This window comes from Nicotiana tabacum, chromosome 23 (genome assembly GCF_000715075.1).
Source record: "Nicotiana tabacum cultivar K326 chromosome 23, ASM71507v2, whole genome shotgun sequence".
Lineage (NCBI taxonomy): Eukaryota > Viridiplantae > Streptophyta > Magnoliopsida > Solanales > Solanaceae > Nicotiana > Nicotiana tabacum.
Window position 1 is genome coordinate 25767233 of NC_134102.1, and position 10305 is coordinate 25777537.

Sequence of the window (10305 nt, forward strand, 5' to 3'; positions counted from 1 at the left end):
TAACTCACCTTTTGTAATGAGAGAGGTAGGCATTATGTTTCCCTACTTCATATCTTTACCTTTTAGATAAAGATTATATATCGTCATGTAAGCTTCAGCCCCTACACCATAACGGTGAATTTGAACAATAACAAAAAAAACTTCAGTGGTCCACGGTAAAAAAAATGCCCATTCCACACAAATACGTTTACAAACATAGAATTTTTGTAACATAGTCCTTTAGTGTTGAGTTTTTTTTTTTGTGGGGGTGTCCCAAGATAGATCAAATTTGTTTTGCCCATACCTAATTAATATGAAAAGAATGAATTGATGTAGAGACAAATATGGAGTTTTATCAATAAACAGATAGAAAACACTAGCATAAATCAAGAGAAAAATGCATGTCTAAATTTTTTGAAAAATCAGGAAGATAAAGGGTGTGTTTGGTACGAAGAAAAATATTTTTAAATTTTTTCATATTTGGTTGGTTTTAATATTTTGAAAAATATTTTTCTCATGAACTCATTTTGCTCCAATTGGAGGAAAGCGTTTCTCAATCAAGAGAAGAGAAAATATTTTTCAAAACTCTTTTTCAACCTTCTCCCCCTATTCTCTATTCCTACCGACCCCAACCAACTCACCCCACCCACCAAATAAGTAAAAACAAGTGATTTCTTTTGTACCAAACACACTCAAAAATGCATTTTGGCCAAAGAGGAAAAGGTAAAAGTGAAAACTAAAGATATGCCAACAAAGTTCGAATAGAAATGAACTGGGCCAGCTAAAATGACGATGATACCCCTACGGCTCATCTACGAATTGACCAAACCCACCTTCCAGGACGGGCAGCGGGCAGAGCGTACCAATTACCCGGGTTAGGGCCAAATTCCGAACAGAAATCCCAGGCAGTATAAAAGAGCTGGAAAGAGAAGTTGTGTCCATTTCTCACTTCCAGATTAGCTTCTTCGCCTTCAATCAAACTCTAAAGAGCAGAAAACAGATAAGCAGAAAATTTCCTCCGATTTCTCTCTTTAATTTTTGGGTAATGAAAAACCCCAATACTCATATATTCTACTACTATATGTCTTCTCACATAATACTACTACTCTATTTCTTCTGCTCTTTATCTTCATTTCCGCCCATTCTCATAAACAAGGTTTCGTCTTTTGCCCCTTTTTATCAATTTTTAGCATGTGTGTTATTTTGTTTTTATTTTTTAAGCATCAGAAATCTTGAATTTACATAAGGAACTTTGTTAGATGTGTACGGACTTACCTATTTTTCTGTTAGGGTTTTGTTGATTTTTGTTATTTTCAGCTCTAGGTTTTCGTGTTTGTCCTTTGAAGATGATTTTTTGGGGTTTTTTGTGTGGGGATATTTTATATACTTTGATTTTAGCTCCTCAGGTAGCTGAATTATTATGTGTGTTCATAGTTATATGTTGGTACTAAAATTGGTTGAGTTCATTTACTTTGTTCAATTATCTATCAAAATTTTTATTTGGTTGATTCAGTGAAGAGTTTTTCTTTCTATAGGCATAATGATATTAAGCATTTAACTTTTTGGAACTCGTGACCTGCCCCGTTGCTTTGGTTCAATGGATTGATGTGTTGTAGCACTCACGAGTTTGGAACTGGCTGTTGCACTAGTCTAGTATTTAAAGTACAGAAGGGTGGGGGGACATGCGCATCACCACCAAGTTCCTACCTGAAACATTGGATATATCCATCATGAAAAAGGGAATTTTTGCTAGGCATATTAATGTTGTCTTAAGTTCATTTATTTTTTAGTTACCTGGTACCTGGTGGAATAGCCGAGGTGTATGCTGGCTGGGTTGGACACCACTGCCATAAATGGAAGTTCCTATCTTTTTGTGAATGCAAAGATATTTTCTTGAGATTATGGCCAAAAGTTTACCCAGTCGTTGTTCTGTATGGTAGTCTTAGGTGGCGGTTGCTTCAAAAATTGGAAGAAGAGTTAGTTTTTCGGTTTATGCAAAAATTGATTCTTTTTTCTTTCTTTCTTGGTGTTTGGTTGAAAAACAATCTTTGCAAAGCTTTTTTCTTTCCCTAAAACAAGTATTTCAAAGCAAACTCCACCTTAGTAAGGCCAACCTTTTCTCTTTTTTTAATTGATTAAATTCCCATTTAAGTTAAATTTTACTCCCCTCGATGTCCCAAATGTGGTGAAAAAATCCCAATTGAGGAAGTGTCTTTGCTCTTATATATATGTGCTTATCTTTGTGTCTATTGATAATAGTGCATTTTCTTTCCTCCAGAGAAGTTTCATTTCTCCATCGTGTACTATTGTTTCTTATGTTTATGCCACCATGGGCTAATGAAAAGCTCGAAGTAGTGTTGGGCTTCAAACGATGGAAAGAAAGAAAGATATCAGTTTATAATTGCGATAAGTTGGAAATTTGGTTGCACATTTGTTTATTTTGTATTCTTGTCTCCTGAATATAATGAAAATTACCTACCCTACATGTGTTTCCGTGTTGGTGCAGGACAGTTGGAAAGTCTTAGTGTGTACTTGCACTTTTTTCTTTCAAATATAATTTTCCCGATCTTTGACATATCTTCCATATAGCTGAACCCAAGTTATTTGAATTGAAATGTAGTTAATGATTTGTGTCATATCCGTTAACAAGCAAAAGAGCTAACATAAATGTTGGTCTGCAGGTATTATTGGCGACCTTCTGTTTATTGTTGGTGAGAAGATCTAGGTCACGATAAAGTCATGACAGAGAATACTGAAATTGATGACCGCGTGGATCTTGATGACGAAAATTACTCTGAGGAAGATGAAGATCCAGAACTGATAGAAGATGAAGGAGCTGGAGAAGTCGGTGATGAAAATGGTGAAGAGCAATCATATGATTCTGGAGGTGGGGATAGTGGGAGAGAGCAGTCTCCAGAAGCAGATATGGGTGACGTTCCGGAGCCTGCTACAGATGAAGAAAAGCCTAGTGCTTCTCTTACTGAAGAAGACCAAACAGAGCATGCTGAACTTCTTGCTCTCCCTCCGCATGGGTCTGAGGTTTTCATTGGTGGGATTCCTCGAGATGTTTCTGATGAAGACTTGAGGGATCTCTGCGAACCATTCGGCGAAATACATGAGGTCAGTTCTGATTGATAGAGCTGGAAGTAATGTGAAAGTTACGCCAAACAGGCATATGCTTTTGACAGACGTCAATGTGTTTGCTTTTCCCTAAATTGTGGAATCGTCTCCTATCTTTGCAGGTTAGAATCATGAGAAATAAAGATACTGGTGAAAGCAAGGGCTTTGCGTTTGTAGCCTTCACAACAAAAGATGAGGCACAAAAGGCCATTGAAGAATTACATAGCAAAGAATTCAAGGTGATTTCTGCATTTCCGCACTTGGCTTCATTCATTTTAGATTTTTCAATAACTGTATCGTCTCTTTTAGTGTGAGTGCATGATTTGGTAGTTTTTTTGTTGTTGTGTGTTTATCATCAACCCAGGGAAAAACCATAAGGTGTTCACTATCAGAAACTAAATACAGATTGTTCATTGGTAATGTACCAAAGAGCTGGTCTGATGATGACTTCAGAAAAGTCATTGAAGGGACTGGCCCTGGTGCAGAAACAATAGAACTCATAAAGGTGTGTTTTACGTCCCAAACACTTCTATAAATTGTTCTGACTCTGTCATTGGCAACTTATGGACAATTTGTAAACTTCTAATATTTGACTGAAGGATCCTCAAAACCCAGCACGTAATAGGGGTTTTGCTTTTGTTGAATATTACAATAATGCCTGTGCGGATTACTCACGGAAAAAAATGGCAAGTGCAAACTTTAAGCTGGAGGGAAATTCGCCAACCGTCACCTGGGCTGATCCAAAGATTACACCTGATCATTCTGCTGCCGCTGCTCAGGTATCAAACCATATCTCACTGATAATTGAGTATGAGCTTCTAAAAGATCTTAAACGAGTTCTCTTGATATGTTTTCTGATCTTTGGTTGTTTCCTTAAGACTGTAATGTCACGTGCTTGATCTTTAATTGTTACTTTGCACCTTTATCAACAGCCAAATGATCTCCCTTGTGCCTTTTTCTTTTGTTGGTTTATAGTTTTTAGTTTTTCTCTCTAATTGTTATCATGTTGGCTTGAATGCAGTACATTACATGTTTTGACGAACCCCCCCCCCCCCCAAAAAAAAATGTATTTTCGGATTAAAATTGTTTTCTTCTTTCTTTGTTACTTCTTGCAGGCGTGTCTAGGTGCGGGAAGGGGGGATTGGGCTAGTTTTTATAATGTATCTCTAAAACTTCTCAACTTATTGTGATCGTATGATGGGGCTGCTTTTGAGTACAGTAAAGAGCTAGAAACTGTGCTGATACCTTAAACTTTTTAGTTCTCTAGGCGTATTGTAACCATAAAGTGGGCAGAGTTGTGGTGGGCAGTTTCACTGCCGAAATGATACTATACGTAATTCTGTTGAGACCAATTAAGGCTTGTAAACCTAGTTGCCCTGCTGAAGGCACTCTGAGATGATTCTGGAATAATCGAGGTGGTTCGTGCAAGCTTGCCATGTACACTACTATTATCACCCAAAAAGAAGAAAAAAGGATTAGTGATAGCGAGCTAAATCACTTTTCAATATGAGTTTAGATTAATTGATGTATTGTCCAATCCATGGTATCAATTGACTGATTGAAGATTCCCGTGTGAAACATTGAAACCTTTTCCCTTAACACCCGTCTGCTAGTTTGCACATTGATTATGTATTTTTTTTGTCTTTTCCAGGTTAAAGCACTTTATGTGAAAAGTATTCCAGAAAATACATCTACTGAACAATTGAAGGAACTTTTCCAACGCCATGGTGATGTTACCAAAGTTGTTATGCCACCAGCTAAAAGCGGTGGCAAACGAGACTTTGGATTTGTCCATTATGCAGAAAGGTCAAGCGCATTGAAGGCTGTTAAAGACGGTGAAACATATGAAATTAATGGTAATGCTTCTAGACTTTTGAATGGAAGTGGAACTAGTGGATCTACATCTGATTTTTAAAGGAAACTTTCAGGATCTACATCTGAGTGTTCCATAGGCCCCTCCTGCAAATCACCCCCCCCCCCCTCTTCCCGACTAGAAAAAGAAAGAAATGAAAAGAAAAATAGATCAGGAGAATAGAGAGAGGAAGTGAGAGGGGGTGGGCTTTGGGAGGAGGAGAGAGAGAAAGAGAGATCCTTAAATTTTGGTTTTAAGAATCCCTAGAACGTCAGTGGTCCATATCTGATTATTTTGATTCTTCCAGATAGGGTAAAAAAATCACTGTAACGCCTTTGAAGGGGTTATCTGGACCTCATAGAGAAACCCTCATCCCCACCTTTGACCCCCAAAAGAAAAGGAAAAAGTACACAAAATGGGAAAAATTGTAGTTCGTACATTCTCAGGGCATACCTAAAGTGATAAATAAAGAGATGAATGTGCTTGAGATATGGTTTTTTTTCTTTCAAAAATCCTTTATTGATCTGAGAATTTTTATTTGTATGTGAGACTTCAAGGATCTGTTTAGGAACTTGTAGTACCAGCTTAGACCTTGTGTTGAACAATTCCTAGTTTGGCTATAATTAATATTTACATAGGATTTACTCAATAATAGTTGGAAAATTTGGTAATGAAACTCTTATCTACATGAAACACGCTGATGACATGTTCTGTTGAAGTTAGGAGGATATCATAAAAAGATTACAAAGAAGAAATGCCATAAAGATTGCCTATTTTCTTTCTGAATCAAAGAGCTGACCTTCGGGTGAAACCAATCCAGATATCGCCCATATTTGGATTAACTCTCATCCTGTGTAATTATTTTTATGAGTTTGAAACAATTATTTTATAGTTTGCTCCGTACTATACTAAGAACTGCCGCTGTCAGGAATCTGATGCCTTTGGTTTTGAATCAAAGCAAGCTGACCATCTGGATATGGCCCATTTTCGTATCAGTGCTCATCCTCTGTAATTTCTTTATTCAAGATTTGAAATAAGTATCACGGTTTGGACTGAACCAAAAGTAAGATCAGCTTAGTCCCATTATGATTGAGATGCCTTATTTTTCCATGACCCTGGGGTGAAAGCAATCTAGATTCAGCCCCCTTTTTTAATCAACTCTCACCCCTGTAAAAGTTTTCTTTCTTGATTTTCAAACAATAAGTTTCAAATTTGGGACTGTCTCAAACTATGATCGACCCAATTCCATTGTAGGTGATGGTGCTCAAAGCTAACTGATCTTGGGGTGAAAGCTCTAGATATATTCCAGTTTTGAATCAACTCTCTTCTGTGTATGCCCTCCCTTTTTCCCTTTCAAGATTTTGAAACATGTTCCATAGCTTGGGCTGTATTGAAACTAAAGATCAACTTAGTTCAGTTGTCAGAAGTGTGATGTGTGCTTCTGAATCCACTGACCATTGTAGCCTTTTCCTGGATCAAGTTATCCTGTTTAAATCTGTTTTCCAGGCTATGAAAACAACTAAGTTTCAAAGTCGGGACTGTGCCAAGCTATAAGATGAACTTAGTTCCAACTAAATCTGGATTAAGAAATTTCCTTACGCTACTTAAAGTTTTTGGAACTTGCAAGATCAATTTAATTTATAGTTAAGCCTAAAACTGATTTAATCTATCATACAAATATAAACTTTTGTCAAAGATCAGTTTTAGTTCAACTGCAGACAAGTAGGACCCCTAATTAGATTAAGGTAATATGTGGCATATAGTGAAAAGGATCTGAATTGTTGGAACGGATACATAGGATAAATATGGTTGTCATGATTAAGTGATAGTTTCCTGTGATATATCCTCTTTTGGACAAAAAAGTCATACTACAAGACAATCTTCCAACAAAAGAATCTTCTCTTTTTGTGGATAAGTAACAAGGATTTTTTTTATTGATGATAACCTGTAAATAGAGAATGGTGCTATAGTAACAAAATAATCTCTTTTTTAATTGTTTTTGCCTTTTTTGAGTTTGAAACTTTTAAGAAGTTCCTCCATTGCTTTGCCGAGCTAGACCTGGATTTGAATTCCGTTCTAGTGGCCTTTTCTTAATCAATTTCTACTTCTCTCCTTACACATAAGTAGCTTTCGCGGCACCAATTAGGTTATCCTGATTAATTTCATCCAACTTGAGAAAAGGGCGGCTATCCTCAATGAAAGATGATTCAACCTACATAAATTTATTTACAAAGATCAGTTTTAACCTTGTGAAAAATGATTGATCCTCTTAGTACATTTGTGTTTTACTAGATGTCCTAGGTTGTTATCTTTAATTTTCATGCAAAACTCATTTTTATATTTTTGAGTACAAATGCTTTTATTTAATACAAGGAATCAGAGACAGTGAGACCAATCATTAGTATTGGCCTATTGAGCACCCTCCATTTACCGTCAACTCGTTGCCTTCAATATTTGCTGTAGTCTTAAATGAAAAATCCAATTACCACGATATTGATGCTTTGCTGCATTTTTATTGAAAACCACTAAAGACAGGCTAAAGGATATAACTGCTAAAATCATTTCTGCTTTGCAATATGTCAAGTTTGTTCTGAGTTCGTGTTAGCACCGCATCGTTGTATACTATTAGGCGAATGGGAGAAAAAACTAAAATTGTAAGAAATATGGCATCCTATCGCTTTTATCTCAACTTATTCTTCCCTTAGTTTGATTGGCTGAAGCAAGAACATTCCAACATCATTGAAATACTATAGCAATAGTGTCATTCCACAATTGAGTTTAATTTCATTGATCTACCAGTTAGTTTATTCTGAAGACATGTTATATAGTAAAAGACACTGTTTTAGTATTTCAAATTACTTCAGGCCTGTTTAGGCATGTATCAATATTTCAATATTGCAAATTCTAGACTTCAATATTTGCAAACACTAATTTGAGTATGAGTATTTGCAAATACTTTTTTTGTGAAATATTGAAATACTGATTTAAAGGTGTATTTCAAGTGAAATGCTGTTTTCAATTCACACATTTTTAACTTTTAGAAACTTTTTTTTAACCAAATGGAAGTTTATTGGCAACATGTTTCAACTTCCACGAACTTTTCTCAACTCCAACATCGTTTACTCTTTTTTTAATCAACTTCAACTCAAATATTGTTCACATGCCTAGTAAAAGGGTCGAGTTTTCTATGGGTTGATAAGTTTGGTTGTCGGGTGCTGGTATATTATCTGCTGATAAGTTGCTGGCTTTGAAGAGTGTCACTGTATTGATATGTGCTTGAGTAAATACTTTTAGTTTCTCTATGTGAATCATATTCTAGTTTTCCCTGCCCAGTTAGTAGTGTGATCTCATTTGATTGGTCTGAAATGTTGCTGTGAAATTGTGGAAATGCATGTCCAGAGCATACCTTGATGCTTTTGTATTTCTACATAGCATGGTGGGCTACTTAACTTTTAAAGAATGGAAATACCGCAAGGTTCCTCCTATTTTGCAATATGAGAGATGGTAATTTGTGTACACTTAACACTAGGATTTTGTTATGACTAGAATAAAGTAGAATGCTGTGCATGTTTGTTTAGTCTGGTTCTGGCATAATGCTGAAGTTGACAATTGTTTTTCATGATTCACTGCATGATGCTTCTCTATTCAGAGACAAGTTAGTTTAGGATAGCAATATAAACTTGTATGGCTCTTTTAAAGGAAGAATTACTCCACGATTTACCCTCACTAATTTTTCCTTTATATGAGCTAAAAAAACAGCTAGATGCTTCCCTTGAATATGTATGAGTTCTGTGTTTGTTGCTGTATTTCAATCAATCGGTCAATAATGCCTCATTCTCAAAACTAGTTGCGTCAGCTATATGAATCCTCTAGTTTGACGATTTATATTTTCAATAGGAAAGTAATGTCAAAGTGGATGTGGATTGCAGGTCAGATGTTAGAAGTAGTTCTTGCAAAGCCTCAGACTGAAAAGAAGTTCGATGCAGCAGCCGGTCCTCACAATGCTGTGCCCCATCCTAATTATATTCCACATCCAGGATATGGTGCATTTCCAGTGAATCCATATGGACATCTAAGTGCTGGTTATGGTGCTGCTGCTGGGTTCCAACAGGTATTTTCTATGTACATCGTGTCGTCTTCATTGATACCGCACATTGTCGTTGATCATATTCATCTGATAGACTATTATGCTTTAGCAGCCTATGATATACGGTAGAGGACCGATGCCAGCAGGTATGCAGATGGTGCCAATGGTTCTACCTGATGGTCAGATTGGCTATGTTCTGTAAGTTTCTATAAATATTAAGATCTGTTTTTCTGAAATAAAGTTTCATCACTAGTGTAATTACCAGCTTCGTATACTGGAGGCTGGATGATTGAATTATAACTAAATGTTCAGATAAATGGTGAAATATTGAAGTTTTGCTATGCATGAAATAACACCAACCTTTTAACCTTGCTATGTTTCCTGTGCAGCCAGCAGCCAGGAGTTCAGGCGCCAGCTGTTCGACCTCGGAGGAATGATAGGAGCAATGGTGCTGGTGGACCACAAGGACGAGGAGGATCCAGTGGCACTGGAGATGATTCCAACCGTGGTAGACGTTACCGACCATACTAGTTTTGGTGAAATGTTGTACTTGGTAGCACTTGCTACTTACATTGAACGCCAGACCAGTAGCTCAGGACATCTATTTCCTACTTCCTCTTTATTTATGAAAAAAGAAAACGAAGTTAAAAAAATTAGACCAAACTCTGTGACTTAATGTGCGTTGTAACTAAACAAGGATGTTGGAGATGCATTTTGCATTCCATAATCGTTTGTCTGCTTGACTTTTAGTTCATAAATTTCTTCTCCAATCTGAGGGTGAATGTTCATGAATTGTTGAGATGAATGCTTCGAGTCTCCTGCATAATGATTATGTACCATTAGTCTACTAGCATTTGCAATATTTGGTGAATTGATATGTTTGACTGGGTAGCCCTATTTATAGGAATTCATATAAGGGAATTCAAAATAATACTAGAATGTTGCACTTAAGATTTGAACTTGTGATCTAAAGCAATATTTGCACTCAAGTTTGCCACTATGTAGAATCTTTCATACTGTTAAGGAGATTCAAAAATATTTATATAATAAAAAAAATTCAATTTCAATTGAAATCTCTCGCTTGAACCTAGCTCTGCACCCATGCCTATTTATGTATAAACTAAAGAAAAGGCTAATGAATAGTAGCAAAAATGTGCAGAAGTGAACATATGACTTTATTAGCTCTAGGAAATAAATCCAGCCCCATTAGGTCGCCTTTGGCTTGACCAAAAGCACACTTTTTCTAGGGTCAATTGGTTTTTTTGGC

The 10305-nt window shown here is 36.4% G+C and overlaps 1 protein-coding gene across 4 annotated transcripts; it reads left to right on the forward strand.

Annotated features, from left to right (window-relative positions):
• The first annotated feature begins 885 nt into the window (after positions 1-885).
• LOC107812698 (heterogeneous nuclear ribonucleoprotein Q) lies at positions 886-9843 on the forward strand. Of its 4 annotated transcripts, none has more exons than XM_016637849.2 (9): positions 886-1021; positions 2661-3099; positions 3222-3338; positions 3464-3604; positions 3699-3878; positions 4751-4955; positions 8881-9062; positions 9148-9236; positions 9428-9843. In XM_016637849.2, the coding sequence occupies exons 2-9, from the start codon at positions 2719-2721 to the stop codon at positions 9567-9569; spliced, it is 1437 nt and encodes a 478-aa protein (XP_016493335.1). In that variant the 5' UTR covers positions 886-1021; positions 2661-2718; the 3' UTR covers positions 9570-9843. The 4 variants fall into 4 exon arrangements, with proteins under 4 accessions (XP_016493335.1, XP_016493338.1, XP_016493337.1 ...); XM_016637852.2 differs by having other exon boundaries at positions 9151-9236; XM_016637851.2 differs by having other exon boundaries at positions 933-1135.
• Positions 9844-10305: the final 462 nt, after the last annotated feature.